Source organism: Canis aureus, chromosome 11, assembly GCF_053574225.1.
Source record: "Canis aureus isolate CA01 chromosome 11, VMU_Caureus_v.1.0, whole genome shotgun sequence".
NCBI lineage: Eukaryota > Metazoa > Chordata > Mammalia > Carnivora > Canidae > Canis > Canis aureus.
In genome coordinates this window covers 18865840-18890747 of record NC_135621.1, presented here as the reverse complement: position 1 = coordinate 18890747, position 24908 = coordinate 18865840, and the positions used below count along the sequence as shown (strand labels likewise).

General features: G+C 37.7%; 1 protein-coding gene across 1 annotated transcript; it reads left to right on the top strand.

The window, feature by feature from the left end:
• Positions 1-22248: 22248 nt before the first annotated feature.
• On the top strand, positions 22249-23181 carry LOC144322978 (olfactory receptor 6C2-like). Its single transcript, XM_077913190.1, has one exon. It carries the CDS (start codon positions 22249-22251, stop codon positions 23179-23181), a length of 933 nt encoding a protein of 310 aa, XP_077769316.1.
• Positions 23182-24908: the final 1727 nt, after the last annotated feature.

The following is a 24908-nucleotide window of genomic DNA, read 5'->3' as shown; positions in this document are numbered from 1 at the left end:
CAAGATCTGAGAAGAGGGTGGAAAAAAATATGTCACAATGGACTTGTTTAGAAAAGCCAAGGAATGTATTTTTATATGTATTTTGTTTTCCTTGATAGTAAATATGTTTTTGAAAATTCACACTCTCAGCTCTGCTGACATGTCATTGGATAGCTTTGAAACTCAGCTTTCAAATATTTTGACCACAACAAATGGCAAGATGTACATTTTATATTGTAGTCCAATGTATATGCACACACAAATACATACACACATAAATAGACACATGCATGTTAGTGAAACAAAACATTTCCAAAAAAGAATATTTATCTACCTTGCTCTCTGATGCTTTCTATTCTAATTTATCTCATGAAAAATAAATGCAAATATCATCAAATTGACTTTATACTCTACTAAGTGGTCATGACTTGTATTTTAGAAAAATAATTTTTTAGGGATTCTTTAAATAACATAGTCCAAGTAAAACATATTTTTTGTATGATTTTTAAGTGCACACTATCCTTTTACTGTATATTTTGGACTAGATTTATTCATAGCACACTTCCTTACCCTGGGGGCAGTGAAATCATGAACTTTAAGGTATCCTTTTTTTCTAAGAATATTTCCCTTATCACTAACTGAAACTTTACTCAGTTTCATTATCTGCTTGAAGCTTTTTTTTCCTGGATAAATTGGAACCACATGAGGAGTGGTTATGGCACAAGGTGTTTCTATATCCATCTACCAAAGCAACTGACATGACTTCAACTGCCATGACCAAACCTATAATTCTATAAGACCTTTGCCACATAAAAATCCTTTCCTACTTCTTTCCCAGTATTTTCTCAAATTATTCTTGCCTTCACCTGATTTTTACTGGTTGCCCACTTTGGCACAGAGCAGTTAGCATTTTGATACACAAAAAATGAACATATGAGTGAAAAAATATTCTGTACATAACTGAAGAATATTAGACTTATCATTTTGTAACTTAGGCTGATATTTGTCAGACTGAAAACTTAGAGACCTTCCTATTAAGTCACTGATGTTGTCGTCAGCTCTGTAAGCATTTAATACATTCACAAATCAGACTTCTACCTTTAGATTCTTTTTTTGTATATTTTTTATTAGAGTTCGATTTGCCAACATATAGCGTAACACCTACTGCTCGCTGCATCAAGTGCCCTGTTCAGTGCCCATCACCCAGTCACCCCAACCCCTGCTCACCTCCCCTTCTACTACCCCTTATTCATTTCCAGGAGTTAGGAGTCTCTCATGTTCTGTCACCCTCCCTGATATTTCCCGCTCATTTTCTCTCCATCCCTCCATAATCCCTTTCACTATTTTTTATATTCCCCTATGAATGAAACTGTATAATGTTGTCCATCTCCAATTGACTTACTTCGCTCAGCATAATACCCTCCAGTTCCATCCATGTTGAAGCAAATGGTGGGTATTCATCATTTCTAATGGCTGAGTAATATTCCATTGTATACATAGACCACAGCTGATTTATCCATTCATCTTTCCATGGACACTGAGGCTCCTTCCACAGTTGGCTATTGTGGACATTGCTGCTATAAACATGGGGAGCAGGTGTCCTGCAATTTCACTGCATTTGTATCTATGCGGTAAAACTCAGTAGTGCAATTGCCGGGTCATAGAGTAGCTCTAATTTTAACGTTTTTTAAAGATTTTATTTATTGTTTCATGAGACACACACACACACACAGAGAGAGAGAGAGAGAGAGAGAGAGAGAGGCAGAGACACAAGTAGAGGTAGAAGCAGGCTTGATGCAGGTAGTCTGATTTGGAACTTGATCCTGGGTCCCCAGGATCAGGCCCTGGGCTGGGGACAGTGCTAACCGAGCCAGGCTGGCCTATTTTTAACTCTTTGAGGAACCTTCACACAGTTTCCCTGAGAGGCTGTACCACGTCATATTCCCACCAACAGGGCAAGAGGGTTCTCCTTTCTCCACATCCTCTCCAACATTTGCTGTTTCCTGTCTTGCCAATTTTCCCCATTCTCACCAGTGTGAGGTGGTATCTCATTGTGGTTTTGATTTGTATTTCCCTGATGGCAAGTAATGCGGAGCATTTTCTCATGTGCTTGTTGGCCATGTCTATGTCTTCCTCTGTGAGATTTCTCTTCATGTCTTTTGCCCATTTCATGATTGGATTGTTTGTTTCTTTGGTGTTGAGTTTCAAAAGTTCTTTGTAGATCTTGGAAACTGGCCCTTTATCTGATACATCATTTGCAAATATCTTCTCCCATCTGTAGGTTGTCTTTTAGTTTTGTTGACTGTTTCTTTTGCTGTGCAAAAGCTTCTGATCTTGATGAAGTCTCAATAGTTCATTTTTGCTTTTGTTTCCCTTGCCTTCATGGATGTATCTTACAAGAAGTTGCTGTGGCCAAGTTCAAAAAGCATGTTACCTGTGTTCTTCCCTAGGACTTTGATGTAATCTTGTCTCACATTTAGATCTCTCATCCATTTTGACTTGACCTTAGTGTCGGTGTAAGACAATGGTCCAGTTTCATTCTTCTACATGTCGAATTTTCCCCCCACCATTTATTGAAGAGACTGTCTTTTTTTCCAGTGGACAGTCTTTCCTGCTTTGTCAAATATTAGTCGACCATAAAAATGAGGGTCCAGTTCTGGATCTCTATTCTGTTCCATTGATCTATGTGTCTGTTTTTGTGCCAGTACCACATTGTCTTGATGACAACAGCTTTGTAGTACAAACTGAAATCGGTATTGTGGTGCCCCACGTGCTGGTTTTCTTTTTTAATATTCCTCTGGCTATTCGGGGACTTTTCTGATTCCATACAAATCTTAAGATGGTTTGTTCCAACTCTCTGAAGAAAGTCCATGGTATTTTGATAGAGATTACATTAAACTTGTAAATTGCCCTGGCTAACATTGACATTGTCACAATATTAATTCTGCCAATCCATGAGCATGGAATATTTTTCCATTCTTTGTGTCTTCCTCAATTTCTTTCAGAAGTGTTCTATAGTTTTTAGGGTACAGATCCTTTACCTCTATGGTTAGGTTTATTCCTAGGTATCTTATGCTTTTGGGTGCAATTGTAAATGGGATTTACTTCTTAATTTCTCTTTCTTCAGTCTCATTGTTAGTGTGTAGAAATGCCACTGACTTCTGGGCATTGATTTTGTATCCTGCTATACTGCCAAATTGCCGTATGAGTTCTAGTAATCTTCAGGTGGAAGCTTTTGGGTTTTCTATGTATAGTGTCATGTCATTGGTGAAGACGGAGAGTTTGACTTCTTCTTTGCCAATTTGAATGCCTTTAATGTCTTTTTGTTGTCTGATTGCTGAGGCTAGGACTTCCAATACTATGTTGAATAGCAGTGGTGAGAGTGGACATCCCTGTCTTGTTTCTGATCTTAGGGGAAAGGCTCCCAGTGCTTCCCCATTGAGAATTATATTTGCTGTGGGCTTTTTGTAGATGGCTTTTAAGATGTTGAGGAATGTTCCCTCTATCCCTACATTGTGAAGAGTTTTGATCAGGAATGGATGCTGTATTTTGTCAAATGCTTTCTCTGCATCTAATGAGAGGATCATATGATTCTTGGGTTTTCTCTTGCTGATATGATGAATCACATTGATTGTTTTACAAATGTTGAAGCAGTCTTGTGTCCCAGGAATAAATCCTACTTGGTCATGGTGAATAATTTTCTTAATGTATTGTTGGATCCTATTGGCTAGTATCTTGTTGAGAATTTTTGCATCCTTGTTCATCAGGGATATTGGTCTATAATTCTTCTTTAGGAACGTTTTCAGCTATTATTTGTTCAAATGCATATTCTGGCCCTCTGTCCCTTTCGGCTCCCTCAGGAACCCCAATTAAACATATATTTTTCTTCCTCAGGCTGTCATTCATTCTCCTTAATATATTCTCATGATCTTTTGTTTGTCCTTTTGTCCTCAGTTTCCCTCTTTGCCATCAACTCGTCTTCCATGTCACTCACTCGTTCTTCTACCTCATTAACCCTTGTCGTTAGGACCTCTAGTTTGGATTGCATCTCATTTAATTGATTTTTACTTTCTGCCTGATTAGATCTAAATTCTGCAGTCATGAAGTCTCTTGAGTCCTTTATGCTTTTTTCTAGAGCCACCAGTAGCTTTATAATAATGCTTCTGAATTGGCTTTCTGACACTGAATTGTAATCCAAACTGTAACTCTGTGGGAGAGAGGACTTTTTCTGATTCTTTCTTTTGAGGTGAGGTTTTCCTTCTAGTCATTTTGCTCAGTGCAGAGTGGCCAAAAACAAGTTGTACTGGGAAATGGAGAAAAAGAGAGAAGAGAAAAAAGAAAAAGGAAGAAGAAGAAAAAGAGAAAAAAAGATGGTAAGCAAACAGAAAACAAAAAACAAGGGGGAGTATCCTCTGATTCTATATACTGTAAATCCCTGGACTTCCCCTGGAACTTTCCAGTGCTCCTTGGTCAATAACTCTTTCCCCCCTGTCCGTCTTGCTGGTCTTCTGGGGGAGGGTCCTGCTGTGTTGATTCTCAGGTGTGTGCACCTGGGGAGCTGCTCAGCCTCCTGCCTGGTGCACGAGGCTGGGAGTGCGCTCAGTGGGAGTTGTTTATCCTGTTCTCCTGTGAGGCCGCTGTGAGGCTTTTGGGGGATGTTTATCCTTTGAGGCCCCAGGAGGAACAACTACAGTGGCAGCGACCAGTTCCCCAGTCCTGGAGTCAGTTCTCGCAGTAACTACTGCAGCTCCCATTCCCAGGGGCCTGGATGCTCAGGAGGCGGGGGCGCAGATTTGCACAGCTGGGGGCCATCCAGCGGCAGGAGCGTCCTCGCTGTCCTGCTATGCCCTCCCGTGCCCTCCCGGCCTCTGCCTGTCCGGGGGGAGTGCGCCGGATCCTGGGCTGTGTCCCCCACGCCCTGGGCTCGCCGGCGCGGCAGCCTCTTCTGTGGAGCCTCCACCCGAGCCCCTCCCAGCTGTTCCCCGCCCCGCGGTGCGCGCTGCAGCCCTGTAGGGAGCTCCGCCTTGGGGTGTGGTGCGCTCTCCCCAGGGCGAAGGTGTCTGTTTGTGCCCCTAGGATCCTGAGGGCATCCCCGCCCTCCTGGGGTCCTGCTCCAACTCCCTGCGAGCACCTTTCCCTTCGGGAAGGTTGGTGACGCTCCTGCTTCTCCTGGACTGTGCTTTCCTGTCCTGGGGACACTCGCCCTGGCCTTAGCCCGGCTCCTCGCAGGCCTCCTCCCCCTTGGAGGCCTTTTATTTCTTTATTTCTTTTTCCCCGTCTTCCTACCTTGATAGAAGCATGAACTCTTCTCACTGTAGCATTCCAGCTCTTCTGTCTTTAAATCTCAGGCCGAATTCATAAGTTTTCCGGATGGTTTGAAAGTTATCTAGGCAATTTGGTGGGGACAGGTGACTTGGGGACCCTACTCTCCCGCCATCTTGCCCTGCCTCCCATACTTGCTGATTTTGACCTATACCTGTTTCTTAGTGACTTTGCTGGTTATATCTTTAAAGAAGTCTTCCCAAATTATTACCAACTACATTATAACCCTTCTATGTGTTTTGTTTCACCCTATGCTTAACAGAAGACGTAAAAAAAAATTGTTGGGGGCATTTGAGTGGCTCAGCGGTTGAGCATCTGACTTTGGCTCAGGGCCTGATCCCAGATTCCTGGGATCAAGTCCCACATCAGGCTCCTGCATGGAGCCTGCTTCTCCTTCCTCTGCCTATGTCTCTGCCTCTGTGTGTGTGTCTCTCATGAGTAAATAAATTTTTTTAAAAATTGCTGAAAATATGGTTTTTATGTTGTCTAATGTAATAACCAAAAAGCGGGAAGAATATGACATATAGAGTTAATTCAAGACTATATGCTCTCAGATCTACAGCAAATTATATTGTTTATTATGTTGATTCAATTTTAAAACTAATCTCACACCTCTTATCTTTTCCATATTCCTTACTCTAATTTAGGGAATTTTTGTTGGCTTTTATGTTTGGTGGAGGAAATGTTCTGAGTGACTCTTAAATCACACCATAATCTGACTGTCAGCCTGTATATACCTTGCCTTAAGGCAAAAATTGATCTCACTATGTCTGACAGTGAACAGGATAGCTTTCCTTTTATGGTTTCCATTCATGCTGCCTCAATCCACCTATCAGAAACATATTAACACCAGACACTAAAGACTCTTGAGGGAGGCCTGGGTGGCTCAGTGCTTGAGTGTCTGCCTTTGGCTCAGGGCCTGATCCCAGTGTCCTCAGATCGAGTTCCACTCTGGGCTCCTTGCATGGAGCCTGCTTCTCCCTCTGCCTGTGTCTCTGCTTCTCTGTGTGTCTCTCACGAACAAATAAATAAAATCTTTAAAAAGATAAAAAAATAAAGACTCTTGATTTCTGTATTTGGACCAATAGCTGCTCTGGGATTGTTCCTCAGCCAATACCAATTAACTACACCATCAGCTGAAATGATTTCACTCTCCAAAGCTTGCTCAAGGCCATCAATAAATTGAAGGGAAAAAACACAATTTCTTTTAGAAATTCCAAGTAACTAAGTGAAAATTTTATTTGATTGCTTTAAAATATTCTTTTCCTCTAGAAGCGAGAGATACTCTCCATCCATCACCTGCCCATCCCCCATAGTAAATCTCCCAGTGTTTACAGGCTACAGAGGAATCTTATAATGTTTTACAATGAGCTGGGGGCACTCACAAGAATGTATCACACAAGTAACAATAAATTAAATAAATATTAACAATAGATTCAGTATCTAAAATAATTAAATAGAATATTAGACTCCAGATAGAAAAGGATTGTATATACCCACCTCTCTTTTCTTCAGTCTTGAGACATCTAATTGATGCTCACACAACTCTGGAAACTAGACTATGTCCTTGCTCCTAAATATCTTGAAAATTAAATGGACACTCTCGTTTGGTTGATATGTTTACTTTTTAGCTCTTTTAGACAACAGAACATTTTAAAGAGTGAAGGGTAAACTTAATTATATCAGCAGATAATTTCCAATTCAGGGTTGCTTCTAGAAGTCCTTTATGTCACATATTTTAGGTGACCTGGTATTCAATGATGGACAAACCCAGCCTATTCAATATCTTCAATCAATTAAAAGATTATGAACTCTTGTTTCTTTTAATTCAACTATTCACATTTCTCTAATTTTGGCAAGTTATAAGAAAGTTTCTAAGGGAATGACTTTCTAAGTCTCTCAAAAACTACAGACATAGTTGTTTCAGTTGATTATCCCTGAGCTCCTGCGGATCATAAAAATGAAGAGGAGAATTTTTGCACAGGCTTGTATATGGACTTATGGTCACTCTTACTCATGGATCCACACTCACCTCATAGCACTAAGATGACATTGATATATCTGATCATTTCTAACATATGGCCAAGACCTTCCTATCAAGGTATTTGTGTTATTTTGAAAGGGAAATGCTACTCCAAAGTCTGGGAGAATAAACCTGAAACCCTCTTCTGGTTTAGAGAGACCTGATATTTGGACATTCCTAGACAAAATGAGAATTTTTTACAATAACAAGACTGATGTTTGTTTTATGTGCCAAAATGAAACCAAGTGAATAAACACAAATTCTAGGTGAATTGGGTTACAAAGTTATTAATGAATCTCTTGTGTAATCTTTTGGCAAAGATCCTGAATCATGCAGGACTGGGGATTGTGTCCTCAGGGAACTGAAGATTCCACAAAGACATTCAACACAGGACTTTTACACAAAATTAAACCAAATTATAAAGGACAAGCCTACCATTTTTCCCCTTTACTCAATAACATCTATAGCTGCTAATAGCTGCTAACAGAACACAGTTACCCCTTTTCTCCCTCTGGGGCATACTATTACCTTAAGTAATTACTACTCATTATAAACCAAAATTAAGACAACATAAATAGATTAAACTTACATGTAATAACCACCCTTAATATCTCAGATTATAACCTTCCAGAAATTTCCTAGGTAAATATATTAATATTATTATATTTTCAAATATGAAACATTCTTTACATGTTGTTTTTCAAATTACTCTGATAATTAAAACAAAACGAACTTTTTATCTTAATAATTATAAATTTGCATCATCTTTTGGATATTTCTTTTTGGAGCATTCCGTCAGAATTTGAAATCAATCCTAACAGTTGAAACTTTGTGATTTCTCAAAAAAAACCTTTCACCATTATAGAAAAATGGCTACTTTGAACTGATCGTATGGTTCTACATTTTTTATTATAAATTTGTATTGTTTCATTTTAAATGAACCATTAGCTGTGATCCAACATGCTTTTTGTACAAATACCTTTGTCTGTTTACAGTGTCCTAGAAGTGAGCATTAGTGTTATTACTTGTATAGATATTAACAACTTGATTGTTATGTATGTTACAAATATTTTCCCCAGTTTTTTATTAGTCTTCATTTGTGTGTATGCCAGGCTATTTTTTTGACATAGAATTTCCTGATATATTAAGAAAAAAATTATCTGAATAGCTCTTGCATATTTTTCTTTTTCCATTCTTCATACTTCATAGTTTTAAAATGAGTCATACTATTTTATTTTTCAAATTTGTTTAATAACTGTTAAATACTGCAATACTAACTTTAATAGTTTTCTCTCATTATGTTTGACTTTTTAAAGAGATTTACCTATGTTTTTGTATTATTTGTGGTTACTCTCAAATTTTGTTTGTTTTGTTTATACTCTCTTATTTTATTTTTTATAATTTTTGTAAATTATATATAACAAAATTTACCACCAACTTTAAGAGTATAGTTCAGTAGGTTAAGTACATTTTCATTATGTATATTATCCCCAATACTTTAGCATACATATTTAATTCTGGTTTTTATTGTATTATCTAGGAATTGATATCTAGACCCTTGTTCCCATTAAGACATGTCACTCTGATTTTTTCACTCTTCCTCTTCCTTTGGATCATTTTTCAGGATGCTATTGTCTAGAGTTTTTTTAATTTTTTAAGTATTTTATTTATTTATTCATGAGAGACACAGAGAGGCAGAGACATAGGCAGAGGGAATAGGAATAGCCTGATGCAAGACTCAATTCCAGATCCCAGGATCACACCCTGAGCCAAAGGGAGATGCTCAACCATTGAGCCACACAGGCATGCCTCTAGATTTTATTCTGATATGGTAATTATTTTTATTGTCAATATTGCCTCTGATTTAAGAATAAATGTTACTCATCTCTGTCACTATCCAACTTCTGTTACCCTACAGTAGTTTCCTTTCTTGGATTAAAACATTTTTTTTCTTGTATACCATTTAGTAATTTTTTAGTTGTAATAAAACCTAAACATTTTGAGTCCATTAATTTCTTAAATTAAATAGATTTTTAATCACAATTGAACGATACCTATCTGGGGTGTATAAATCTCTATTAGAAGTAATTTTCCTGGATTAATTTTACCTTGTATCTAATATTTCCAATGAAGTGTCTGTTTTTATCTATTTGTACATTGAGAGATAATTATTCTTGGAAAGTGTTTAAATTTTTTCAATTTATTTATACTATTCTTAAGTTTACTACTATGTATTTAATTCATTTTGATTTTTTATCTTGATTCCCACTCAGTGATTAAAATCTTATTGACCACAAAGAAAATTTTTTTCTATAATTTCATCTAATTTCCCTTTCCAACTATTCTTTAACTATAGCACACTATATGGATGTTAGAATTAATTGATCCATCAGTTATGGCACAACTTTTATTTATTATTTCTCTACTCTCTCTTTGTTTTCAGAAAAAGTTACCTATTCTAAATTTTCAGCATAATGATCATTCTTTACTTGATTATACTTGATTATATTATTCAATCACTATTTCTAGCACTTAAAATTTCAATTAAGTATTTTCAATCCTTAAAAAATTTTCAATTTTAAAAAATTATTAAACTTGAATTTAAAAAGTTTTTTTGCAAAAGTCAATTACTTTATAGAATAAATTTCTCACTTATGACCAATGCCCAATTGTGATCCTCTCTTCTGAGTGGATAATTAAATAAAAATCTGATATTTACTCTTCCTGATAATTCATTGTATATATATATATATATATATTTGCCTGTAGAATTATTCTTTTTATTAATATTATTTAATTATTAATAGTTAAGTAAAATGTATTTCATATTATTATTATTTTGCTTCTCCATACAAATTATAAAATGATTTTGTCCATATACGTAAAAAAATCTTGCTGGATAAATCTATCAAATCACTACACTGTATGTCTAAAACCAATGTAACATTGAGTGTCAACTATACTCAAATTTAAAAAGAATTTTAATCTTGCTGGCATTCTGATAGAAATTGTTTGTAGCAGCAATGTCTACAATAGCCAAAATATGGAAAGAGCTCAGATGTCCATCAACAGATGAGTGTGTAAAGAAGATGTGGTATCTGTATACATTGGAATTATTACTCAGCAATCAAAAAGAAAGAAATCTTGCCATTTGCAATGACATGGATGAAACTAGAGAATATTGTGCTAAGGGAAATAAGTCAATCAGAGAAAGACAAATACCCTACGATTTCACGCATGTGAAAATTCCAGTTACGTGGAATTTAAGAAACAAAACAGATGAAAACAGAGAGGGAGGGAAACCATAAAAATCTCTAGGAAACAAACTGAGGGTTGCTGGAGGGGAGGTGGGCAGGTGGATGGAGTAATTGGGTGATGGATATTAAGGGGGGCACTTGATGTAATGAGCACTTGATGTTATCAAACTGATGAATCACTGGATTCTACCCCTGAAACTGTAAATACAGTATATATAAACTAATTTTTAAAAGAAATTGTATTGGCGAGCTGGGCTCAGGCTGCATGGCGAGTGACATCAGGACAGGAAAGGCCAAGCCCAGAGAAGCAGAAGCTTTAACAATCTTCCTGGACAAAAACGCGCTTGCAGGGAGTTGAAGCAGGATCCCAGGAGGGGCAGGGATGCCTTCAGGCACCCAGGGATACTAACAGAGCGCCTGAGCCCTGGGGAGAGTGCCACACCCTGCGGCTGAGCTCACTAAAGGGCTGCAGCGGTGCACCGCGGGGCCCAGGAGGAGCTCCAACAGCGGGTCTGCGGCAGCCCTGAGGGCGCGATTCCAGCCACGCATGGCCCGGGGGCCCAGGGCGCTGAGGGACACAGCCCATGATCCGGCGCTCCCCCCCGGGATAGCCAGAGGCCAGGAGGGCCCAGGACAGCCAGGATGCTCCTGCAGCCCGGCGCCCTGAGCTGTGCAGATCGGCGCACCACCCCCCCACCCCCCGAGGATCCAGGCCCCTGCTGACTGAGAGCTGCAATAGTTACTGCAGGAGCTGACTCCAGAGCTGGAAAGCTGGCTGCCACCACTGTTGTTGTTCCTCCTGGTGTCACCTTGTACCTGGGATTGAGCAGGGGCCTCACAAGACAAGCAACTCCCACTGCGCGGCGCACCTGGCAGGGGGCTGGGCAGCTCCCACAGGTGCACACACCTGAAAATCAGCACAACTGGCCCCTACCCCAGGAGACCACTTAGAAGGACAGGGGAAAAACAAGTTATTGACTAAGCCGCACTAGAAAGCTTCAGGGGAAGTCGAGGGATTTACAGTATATAAAATCAGAGGATACTCCGCCTTGTTTTTTGTTTTCTCTTGGTTACCCCCCTCCCTGTTTTTTTCCCTTCTTTTTTTTTCTCTTTTTCTCCTTTTTTCCAGTGCAACTTCTTTTTGGCCACTCTCCACTGAGGAAAATGATTAGAAGGAAAAACTCACCTCAAAACAAAGAATCAGAAATAGTCCTCTCTCCCACAGAGTTAAAAAATTTGGATTACAATTCAATGTCAGAAATCCAATTCAGAAGCACAATTATAAAGCTACTGGTGGCTCCAGAAAAAATTATAAAGGACTCAAGAGACTTCATTACTGCAGAATTTAGATCTAATCAGGCAGAAATAAAAAATCAATTAAATGAGATGCAATCAAAACTAGAGGTCCTAATGACAAGGGTTAACGAGGTAGAAGAACAAGTGAGTGACATAGAAGACAAGATCATGGCAAAGAAGGAGACTGATGAAAAAAAGAGAAAAACAATTAAAGATCATGAGGATAGATTAAGGGGAATAAATGACAGCGACAGGAAGAAATATCTATGTTTAATTGAGGTTCCCGAGGGTGCCAAAAAGGGACAGAGGTCCAGAATATGTATTTGAACAAATAATAGCTGAAAACATTCCTAATCTGGGAAGGAAAACAGGCATTCAGATCCAGGAAATAGAGAGATCCCCCCCTAAAATCAATAAAAACTGAACAACACCTCAACATTTAATAGTGAAGCTTGCAAATTCTAAAGATAAAGAGAAGATTCTTAAAGAAGCAACAGACAAGAAAGCTCTAACTTTTATAGGGAGAAGCATTTGGATAACAGCAGACCACTTCACAAGAACTGTCAGGCCAGAATGGGCTGGCAGGATCTATCTAGGGTCCTAAATGAGGAGAACCTGCAGCCAAGAAACTTTATTCAGTAAGACTCTCATTCAGAATAGAAGGAGAGATAAAGATCTTCCAAGACAGGCAAAAACTGAAAGAATATGGGACCACCAAACCGGCTCTCCAAGAAATATTAAGGGGGACTCTGTAAAAGAAAGATGAAGTCCAAGAAAACAATCCACAAATGCAGGGACTGAAAAGGCATCATGATGACATAAAATTCATCTTTTAATAGTAACTCTGAATGTGAATGGGCTTAATGACCCCATCAAAGGCACAGGGATTCAGACTGGATAAAAAAGCAAGACCCATCTATTTGTTGTCTACAAGAGACTCATTTTACACCTAAGGACACCTACAGGCTGAAAATAAAAGGTTAGAGAACCATTTACCATTCAAATTGTCCTCAAAAGAAAGCAGTGGTAGCCATCCTTATATCAGATAAACTAAAGTTTATCTAGAAGACTGTAGTAAGAGATGAAGAGAGACACTACATCATACTTAAAGTGTCTATCCAACAAGAGGACCTAACAATCATCAATAATTATGCCTCTAAGGTGTGAGCTGCCAAATATATCAATCAATTAATAACCAAAGTTAAGACATACTTACATAATAATACATTTATACTTGGTGACTTGAATGTAGCGCTTTCTAAAATCGACAGATCTTCTAAGCACAACATCTCCAAAGAAACAAGAGCTTTATGATATACTGGACCAGATGGATTTCACAGATATTTACAGAACTTTACATCCAAACGCAACTGAATGCACATTCTTCTCAAGTGCACATGGAACTTTCGCCAGAATAGACCACATACTGGGTCACAAATCAAGTCTTAACTGATACCAAAAGATTGGGATCGTCCCTGTATATTTTCAGACCATAAGGCCTTGAAATTAGAACTAAGTCACAAGAAGAAGTTTGGAAGGATTTCAAACACGTGGAGTTTAAGGACCATCCTGCTAAAAGATGAATGGGTCAACCAGGACATTAGAGAAGAATGAAAAAGATTCATGGAAACTAATGAGAATGAAGATACAACCGTTTAAATCTTTGGGATATAGCAAAAGCAGTCCTGAGGGGGAAATATATCGCAATACAAGCAGCCATCCAAAAACTGGAAAGAACTCAAATACAAAAGCTAACCTTGCACTTCAAGGAGATGGAGAAAAAACAACAAATAGACCCTACATCCAGCAGAAGAAGAGAGATAATAAAGATTCAAGCAGAACTCATTAAAATAGAGACCAGAAGAACTGTAGAACAGATCAACAACACCAGGAGTTGGTTCTTTGAAAGAATTAATAAGATAGATAAGCCATTAGTCAGCCTTATTAAAAAGAAGAGAGAAAAGACTCAAATTGATAAAATCTAATCATGAATGAGAAAAGAGAGATCACTACCAACACCAAGGAAATACAAAAGATCTTAAAAACCGAGAATGAGCAGCTTTACACCAGTAAATTAGGCTATCTAGAAGAAATGGACGCATTTCTGGAAAACCACAAACTACCAAAAATGGAACAGGAAGAAATAGAAAACCTGAACAGGCTGAAAACCAGGGAGGAAATTGAGGCAGTCATCAAAAACCGCCCAAGACACAAAACTCCGGGCCAAATGGCTTCCCTGGGGAATTCTATCAAACGTTTAAAGAAGAAACCATACCTATTCTACTAAAGGTTTTCAGAAAGATAGAGAGGGAATAATTCCAAACTCGTTCTATGAGGCCAGCATCACCTTAATACCAAAACCAGACAAAGACCCCACCAAAACGGAGTTTTATAGACCAATATCCCTGATGAACATGTATGCAAAAATTCTAAACAAGATACTAGCCAATAGGATACAACAATACATTAAGAAGATTATGCAACATGACCAAGTGGGATTTATCCACTGGATGGAAGGCTGGTTCAACACACATAAATCAATCAATGTAGTTTATCATAAGCAAGAGAAAAAAACAAGAACCATAGTATCCTCTCAATAGATGCAGAGAAGGCATTTGACAAAATACAGCATCCATGCCTGATCAAAACTCTTCAGAGTGTAGGGATGCAGGGAACATTCCTCAGCATCTTAAAAGCCATCTATGAAAAGACTGCAGCAAATATTCTCAATGGGGAAACACTGGGAGCCTTTCCCCTAAGATCAGGAACAAGACAGGGATGTCCACTCTCACCACTGCCATTCAACATAATCCTAGTATTCCTAGCTTCAGCAATCAGGCAACAAAAAAATAAAAGACATTCAAATTGTCAAAGAAGAAGTCAAAGTCTCTGTCTTCACAGATGACATGATACTGTACATAGAAAACTCAAAAGACTCCACCCCAATATTGCTAGAACTCATACAGCAATTTGGTAGCACGGCAGGATGCAAAATCAATGCCCAGAAGTCAGTGGCATTTCTAGACACTAACAATGAGACTGAAGAAAGAGAACTGAAGGAGTCAATCCCATTTACAATTGGACCAAAAAGCATCAGATACCTAGGAATAAACCTAACCAAAGAGGTAAGGATCTGTACCCTAAAAACTATAGAACACTTCTGAAAGAAATGGAGGAAGACACAAAGAGATGGAAAAATATTCCGTGCTCATGGATTGGAAGAATTAATATTGTGAAAATATCCATGCTACCCAGGGCAATTTACACATTCAATGCAATCCGTATCAAAATACCATGGACTTTCTTCAGATAGTTAGAACAAATTATTTTAAGATTTGTGTGGAATCAGAAAAGACCCCAAATAGCCAGGGGAATATTAAAAAGAAAACTATAGCTGGAGGCAATACAATGCCAGATTTCAGGTTGTACTACAAAGCTGTGGTTATCAAGACAGTGTGGTACTGGCACAAAAACAGACACATAGATCAAAGGAACATAATAGAGAATCCAGAAGTGGCCCTTCAACTTCATGGTCAACTAATATTCGACAAAGCAGGAAAGACTATATCCACTGGAAAAAAGACAGTCTCTTCAATAAATAGTGCTGGGAAAATTGGACACCCACATGCAGAAGAATGCAATTGGACCATTCTATTACACCATACACAAAGACAAACTCAAAATGGATGAAAGATCTAAATGTGAGACAAGATTCCATCAAAATCCTAGAGGAGAACACAGGCAACACCGTTTTTGAACTTGGCCACAGCAACTTCCTGCAAGATACATCCATGAAGGCAAGAGAAACTAAAGCTAAATGAACTATTGGGACTTCATCAAGACAAAAAGCTTCTGCACAGAAAAAAAAGAAACCGGTCAACAAAACTCAAAGACAACCTGGGAGAATGGGAGAAGATATTTGCAAATCACCCATCTGATAAAGGGCTAGTATCCAAGATCTATAAAGAACTTATGAAACTCAACAGCAAAGAAACAAACAATCCATCCATTAAATGGGCAAAAAACATGAGCAGAAATTTCACAGAGGAAGACCTAGCCTTGGCCAACAAGCACATGAGAAAATGCTCTGCATCACTGGCTATCAGAGAAACACAAATCAAAACCACAATGAGATACCACCTCACACCAGTGGGAATGGTGAAAATTAACAAGACAGCAAACAACAAATGTTGGAGAGGATGTGGAGAAAGGGTCACCCTCCTGCACTGTTGGTGGGAATGTGAACTGGTGCAGCCCCTCTGGAAAACTGTGTGGAGGTTCCTCAAAGACTTAAAAATAGATCTGCCCCACAACCCAGCAATTTCCCTGCTGGGGATTTACCCCAAAGATACAGGTGCAGTGACATGCTGGGACACCTGCACCCCGATGTTTATAGCAGCAATGTCCATAGTAGCCAAACTGCAGAAGGTGCCTCGGTGTCCATTGAAAGATGAATGGATAAAGAAGATGTGGTCTATGTATACAATGGAATATTACTCAGCCATTAAAAACGACAAATACCGACCATTTGTCTTCGACATGGATGGACTTGAAGCGTATTATGCTGAGTGAAATAAGTCAATTGGAGAAGGACAAACATTATATGGTCTCATTCATTTGGGAAATATAAAAAATAGTGAAAGGGAATAAACGGTAAAGGAGAGAAAATGAGTAGGAAATATCAAAGAGGGAGACAGAATATGAGGGACTCCTATCTCTGGGAATTGAAAAAGGGGTGGTGAAAAGGGAGGTGGGCGGTGTGTTGGGGTGACTGGGTGATGGGCACTGAGGGGGGCACTTGATATGATGAGTACTGGGTGTTATGCTATATGTTGGCAAGTTGAACTCCAAGAAAAAATTTTAAAAAATAAACAACAAAAAAAGCAGACAGATCAATTTTACAGAAAACACCTTTCTAGTGGTTTCCAGAAAATATATGGGCAAAATGAATGAAGGTCAGTGGGAGTTATAGATTTCCAGTTATAGAATGAATACGTCATGAGTACAAAAGGTAGAACACAGGGAATATAGTCAATGATGTTGTCATACCATTATATGGTGACAGATGTTAGCTACTTTTGTGTTGAGCTTGGCACGACATATAGAGTTGTTGAATCACTATGCTGTACACCTGAAACCAGTGTAACATTGTATGTCATCTATACTTCAATAAAACAAAAATTTGGGGCGAGACTTCTGCTACTTCAAATGCAAAAAAAAAATCTATTCAAAACTTCGAGGAACATGAAATTTCAAGAAAACATGTCATCACAAAAGATAACAATAACTACTCAATAACTGAACTCAAAGGCATGGAATCTAGTGATCTAACAGATAGAGAAATCAAAATACTGCTTTTAAGGTAACTCACTGAGCTATGAGAAAACATAAGATAGAAATGAAATGAAATCAGTGAAATCAGGGGGAAAAATTCATGAGCAAAATAAGAAATTTACAAAGAGATAGAAATCATGAAAGAAAACAAACTGAAGAATATCAAGTAAATACTAACAGATCTGAAGTGAAAAATAGCAATACAATAATCATAGTGGACTTCAATGCCCTACTTTCAGCAAAGGAGAGAACTTCCAGACAGATAACCAGCAAGGAAACATTGTACTTGAGCCATATATTACACCAAATGAACCTAACAGACATCCATAGAACACTCCATCCAACAGCAGCAGAATACATATTTCTCTCAGAGGCATACAGCATATTCTGCAGGATAGTTCTCATATTAGGGGTAAGAGCCACCAAGTCAGTTACATGTATGTGTTGATCCTCCAACTTCATCTCACATTTCTCAGTTCTCAGCTACTGGGCTTTATGGAAATCTGGCACTGCTGAGTATTGTAGAAAGGTAGGGGTGATCTCTGGACTTATAAAATGGTGGATACTAAGCACAAAACACTCAGATCCCACATTCCTCATAAGCAGAATGACATCATTCAGTTTACCAAGTTCTGTTCATGTTTTGAGTATGAAAGAGCAGTAGTGGACTTATGAAATAGCAGTGATTAATGAATATATGAATGATAATTAGTTCTACCTTAATAGGACCCATGGATGAACTACATGATTAGTAGAACAAAATAAACTTTCGTTCTTCTAATGATTAAAAGAAAGCATTTAAGAATAATTAGATAGATGGGGAAGACTAACAAGTAGATCATACAAGTATGCCCTACAACAGAAATCATCAGATGACCCCCAGCATTTCAACAATATAAAAAGAACATAGTGAGAATCTGATTGCCATTTTATCATCAGACTTTTTTTCCCCTGCCACTAATACTATTATGATTGCATGATTGCATTTCTTACCTGGGGACATTGGCCCACAGGTGCTGGTTAAATTTTTTTATTTGTTTTTCTCTATTTTGTTTTGTTTGCCAAAGTTAAATCTACTGTAGATTCACTAGCGGTTCTGATATAGTCACTAAGGACATTTTCACTGTTCACTTAATTGTTCCCTGTGCACCAATAAGGCCATGCCATTTCTATTAATGAAAATTTATAGAGCAAATCATTTCTTTGCACAGAGAGGTCAAACCATTTTGATTTTCATAGTCAGGGAGAGTTGCTAGCATTTGCTTGCCATGTTTGTCCATCCTTTCAGTTAAAGAATTCAGGAAAATATTATTTCATAGCTCAATGAAAGATAGGAACTCTCATTGACCCATGTTAGGCTTGGCGATGATAAGAGCAAAGGATGCTATTCTCTATGCCCTTGCGTATTACCTTGCATTTGCAGCCACTCCTACCCAGAAGAGCATGTGGAGTTTCAAAGTATACCAAAGTTAACTCAAAATTTTAACCACTAGCACCCAGTGTTTCTCAGATTCAAGAAACAACTTTAGATTAAATTTCCCAAAAAGTGATGAGGAACCACCAGAAAGTAAGTATGAAGTGTTTGTCATTTTTGTGCCTAAATGTTTGGGAGCTGGACTCATGGAAGGTGTATAAAATCTGTCCCTGAAAAAAGGCAGTGAGTTTATATATTTCTACTAAAAAATCTGAATACAAGACGTGCTTAAATTTTCAGAGAGGATTCGAAAAGTAATTGCTGAGTTTCCATTTTGTTCTATATAACATAATAATGAATCTGAACATGATTTTTAAGCAGTGCTCTTGGAAAATATCAGAATTAAGAACAAGACTAGCTACAAACACAACTGGAGAGTGTAGTCACTGTTGTGCTATAATGAGAAGGGCCAAAACAAGGATATCAAAAATTATTTCTCCCTTTTTCATAAGATGTTAGAATATGAGGGCTACAAATAACTTCAAAGATGCATCTAAAACATCCTGTTGAATGATTATTTAACTTATCCTTGAACATTTCCAGTCCATCTTGAGCTGCTTCAGTCCTAAAAAAGAATCCATAATAATAATAATTAATGTCATGCTGATTAGATTAAACTACATTGTAGGATTTGGAGACTCTGATATTCATTGTTTCTTTACCAATACGTTCAATCAAATAGCACAAAAATGTAAAAATAAGTACATTTGTTACTAATTTAAAATATTATAAGGTTTAGAAAATGTGGGACTCCTGGGTGGCTCAGTGGTTGAGCATCTGACTTGGGCTCAGGGCGTGATCCTGGAGTCCCAGGTTGGAGTCCCACATCAGGCTCCTTAGTGTAAAGTTGAGTCTTTCTAATAAAGGTCATGTGGAAGCTGCCAAAAAAACTGTTACTTTTATCATTTTGTTCCTTATATGTTGAGATATGACAAGCAAGTAAAATTGAATTTTGAAGAATATTTAATAACATGAGGAAAATACATCATAAGTGCTTGAAAACAATTGAATGGATAAAGTGAGGTTAAATGAGAAAAGCATCAAATGCTATTTTCAATATAAAATATAATAAAACAAGTAAATATTCATTTACTAGGCTCATATTTTATTATGGAGGATTCAGACAAGTAATGTTTGAAGGAAACATTTAAGGAAAAAATAATGGGGCAATGGGTAGCCCAGTTGGTCAAGTATCTGACTTGATTTCAGCTCAGGTCATGGTCTTGGGGTCCTAGGATCAAGCCTCAGTAGAGCTCTATGCTCAGTGGGAAGTCTGCTTGAGAATTCTCCCTCTCCTTCTCCCTCTGTTCCTCCCCCTGCTTGCTCACTCTCTGTCTAAAATAAATAAATACTTTTTTAATAAGTAAAGGGAAAAATAATAAATAACAACTCTCCATAATTTAAAATTATCCTTGATAGCAGAAAGTAAACTAGACATGGCCTAAAACTTCAATATTTAATATAATTTCTTTGTACTAGTCCTTCTTCTTAAAGTAGTCATCCAATGATGTGAAGGTATTTACAAATTTTATTTCAGCCATTTCTTCTGAATTTGGGGCACAAGATTATATATTTTTATGATACGTAATGGTGCGCCATCCAGTGATATTAATTGGGGTGTCAGTGTATTGGCCAACATGAAAAATATGTGTGGCTCTTAGGAAATTTTCATGTCTTAGTCCAAGAAAGCAATCTTGAATCAGCATGCATTATTTATTTGCTGACACTCTTTATCACATAAGTCTAGGTCAGCAGCCTTCTATTATGGTGCATCTATAATGCCTGTCACACTGTGGCAATGCTTCTCAATGGAAAAAAAATGATGCCTTCTCTAAGCACAAAGGGAAACAATGCTTAAGACATTTTGTGAGCAATATCTTAGAGCAGCACACTAAAAGAACATTTATATTACAATATAATTGGTGACTCATGAGATTTCATTCTAGTCATTTATTGAAGAAACCCAGATGCCCCAGACATACTTTTTGGCTAGGAAACATTTTAAAAAACCTAACATTTTAATTAACTTGTGATTATTAGAATGCTCTGAAGATAAGCAATTGCCCAAAATCCTAAAATTATCGATTTCCTGGAAACACTTTAATTTTAATCTGGTTTGACCTGGGTCAGTAATTCCAGCTCTGACACTTCTTAGTATTGCCACAATTGCTGGGAAAGGTACATGAATAGGTAGGGAATGTGAGAAATGAGAAAGTACTCAGTGGCTTCCTGGTAGGTGGTGACAACAGTTTCTTTGACAGGATCTTCAAAAGAAGCGTCACAGGGAGACAGTTTTGTAGGGAAACTCAAAAAGATGGTTATTTTTCAGTTTTTAAGAATATCCACACCTAATAACCAGATTTCTTTATTCTCCGTGTCATATTTAAGCCTTCTTAAGCATTAATGCCTGATAATAAATGTCCTTTGGGGAAATAAGTACAGGCTGAGTCTACCCTTGGGCCAGAGTGCTGAGGACCAACAATAGGGATAGCAATTCCCTTGGCATTCCCAAGTCTTCAGAGAATGGAACAAAGGCAAAGAAGTCAACTCCTCACCCAAGTGGTATTCCCTTATGTCAGATCACCTTGAAGGATCTAGATTTTATGTTATTAATGTAGATGGGAAGTAGACTTAGAAGGCATTTGGAAGCTGAAACATCTATGTGTAAGCTACACAACCCCAATATGGATCATGGAAGCCTAAGGACTGGACTCTGTTCTCTGGGAAAGACATCAGAACATCTTACTTGTCATTATTCTGGGAAGGCTTGGGATGGGTGGGATGCTAGAGAACAGATGGATGTTGAAAGTGGAATTCAGGAGAGGAAACAAAAGAAGACTGATCAAACTGATACAGGGGAAGGACAAAGACTCGAATATTTCAGTCTATTATAAAAAGAGAGCAAAGAAGAAATTCTGGAGAAATATGAGACTCAAGAAATTTCATGGTAACTCTGTAATACTGCTCCCAGTTCACCCACACAGTAGAGACTTTTCCAGGATTTTGGGGAGATTAAGTAATTATTTGAAGGAACGAGTGTTGCAAAGCATGGAAATAATACAACTAAGCCACTGGTGGTATTATACTATTATAGCCTATGAGAATGACTTGCTGATATGCTGTCCTGACAGGTGGAAAATAAAAATTGTATACATATTTTTTCTATTTATTAACATTTATGAATTTCCTACTCTACACTGAGGACTAGAGATACCAAGATGGCTGGCCCTAATCTCAGAAGACTGTGAAATCCTTGTGGTATTTTCTGTATACTTTAAAATTGGTCCTATAACTGGAGTGGAAATTAAATTTCAGAGAGATTTTTTCTATAAACCATATTCTGAAGACCAAGGTAAAGCAGAGTCCAGGGAAATGAAGCATGATGCAATCACTTCTACACCAGATTACTGACAATCAAATAAAAGTTCTAAAATACGCTTCTACTAGCTTGCTGGACTACTTTTCTCTAAATAGCTTATTGATATATTACTTTTATATTCTATTCCTCAGATTCAAGGTTTGTAACTTAATAATACAGACTCATTATATATCTGAAGTCAGTAATGAAAAATCATTCTGCAATAACATTCATCCTACTAGGATTAACAGATGATCCACGATTACAGGTTTTTCTTTCATTATTTCTGTTTTTCACCTACATTTTCACTGTTGCTGGAAATCTAATCATTATCCTCCTCACTCTTGTAGACTCTCACCTCAAAACACCCATGTACTTTTTCCTTCGGAATTTTTCCATCTTAGAAATAATATTTACAACTGTCTGTGTTCCTCGATTCTTATACAGCCTGACAACTGGGGACAAAAGTATTACCTATAATGTTTGTGTCATCCAATTATTTTTTGTTATCCTCATTGGAGCAACAGAATTTTTTCTTCTAACCGCCATGTGCTATGACTGCTATGTCGCCATCTGCAAGCCCTTGCACTACACTATCATCATGAATGAAAGGGTATGCACAATTCTTGTCCTTTGCTGTTGGCTGATTGGGTTAATTGTCATACTTCCACCACTTAGCCTGGGAGTTCAGCTAGATTTCTGTAACTCCAATCTCATTGACCATTTTGGTTGTGATGCATCTCCTCTCCTGAAGATTGTATGCTCAGACACTCAATTTGTAGAGCAACTTGTTTTAATCATGGCTGTGTTGATGATCATAGTCACATTAGTCTGTGTATTTGTGTCATACACATATATTGTCAAGACCATTTTAAGACTCCCTTCAGCTCAGCAAAGGAAAAAGCCTTTCTCCACTTGTTCTTCCCATATGATTGTAGTTTCTATCACCTATGGAAGTTGCATATTCATCTATATCAAACCTGCAAAGGAAGGAGTGGCTCTTAATAAGGTAGTGTCATTGCTCAATACCTCAATCATCCCTTTGATAAACCCTTTCATTTATACACTATGGAATAAGCAAGTCAAACAAGCCTTTAAGGACTCAATTAAAAAGATGGCATTTCTTTCAAAGGATTAGAAAACTAAAAATATTTTTATATTAAAAACATCCATTGTTACTTCTCATTTTACCATGATTACATAACTCTTATGATCTATTCCCATAGATGTTTCATAGGTTTTAGTTGATATAAATTAGCTGTCATGAAATTCTTTTAGTGTGCATGTTACTTCCTTCTATATCATAATGTGTATCCAACACCCTGGAGTCTGTTTGAACTTGAGTCTGTTATTAGGTATCAAGTAATGAGAGAAGGTGGGGTGAGTCTTGACCAAGTTCAGCATTATCCTGCAAGAAAATTACTTCAAAACTTATATATTTTTCAAGGAAGAGGAGATCAAACCCTTAAGAAGGATAATAAATGTCTGCTTTTCTGAGGCTTTCAGTAAAATCTACTCACATGTGTCCTCAAGTAACCCCTGGAGATTATGAATTCAATTTGCAACCACATGATTAGACTTGGGTTGGTTTCAAAAAGTTTCAATCCTGTAGTTATAGGAGATATAGGATTTATTTCAAGGAAGTCAGAGTTTTCTAACTCATTTTTTCATACCTTGAGATGGAAATTTAAAATTGTGAGACAATCACTTCTCTTTCTCCAAGTTCTCCAGATATTTCAAAATAACCAAAGATATAGCTCTCATATCCCACTAAAATATTCAATGATAGTAGCTACTTGATAAAAGCAAGCCATAGGGATCCCTGGGTGGCGCAGCGGTTTAGCGCCTGCCTTTGGCCCGGGGCATGATCCTGGAGACCCAGGATCAAATCCCCCGTCGGGCTCCCGGTGCATGGAGCCTGCTTCTCCCTCTGCCTATGTCTCTGCTTCTCTCTCTCTGTGTGTGACTATCATAAATAAATAAAAATTTATAAAAAAAAGCAAGCCATAATGGAAGTACACACTCAAGAGATGACAAAACCCATCTACTAATATGAGGACAGCAAAGTATTATGGATATTTCTACAAATCGGCATTTAATGGGTGTCTGACTTGTCTAAGTTAGACTGCAAGATCTTGGATAGCATTTCATCTCCTACCTTCCCTCCTATTCCTGCCATCAATATCTACCCCAAATAATAATAATAATAATAATAATAATAATAATAATAATAAATGTCTATTAGGTAGCAAACAGTATTACTCATTTTGTAAGGTGAGGGACAAAACATACAATATACCCAAATAAAAAGAATTATAAGAGAAAATAAAATTTAACCATAACTAAAGAAAATAAATGTTTACAGGAATATTTAGAATAAGCAAAGAAGCAAGTTATGATTATTAATCACTCTAGATTTTCAAAAATCTAGAACTTTACAAAGTGTTTTATATTGAGGAAAAGAGCACAAAAATATAATAAGCTCAAGATAAAATGGAGTAACTGGGAGCATATATTCTCTTCCAATTCAAACCACTATAAATTTAAGCCAACATTTTCCAGAAAACTGACATCAGTCAAAAAAGGGAAGTGATACCTGAGAGGTGATTACTTCAGCTTGCTTTCTGAAGATAGTGGTGGGCAGACCCATGCAAAGTCCATCAGTCTGGCAGAGTTAAGAAGATGTAGGTGGTACTTCAGAAAGTACCAAGAGATACCACTCTAAAGTTCATGAGAAAGAATACCAAGAGGTGGAATAGGCATACAAAAAGATATCTGGTGATCTACAGATGGCTCCATCATGATCATTCAGCTGACTACTGGTCAGGAGACCCGGGATCAAGTACCATGTCAGGCTCTCTGCAC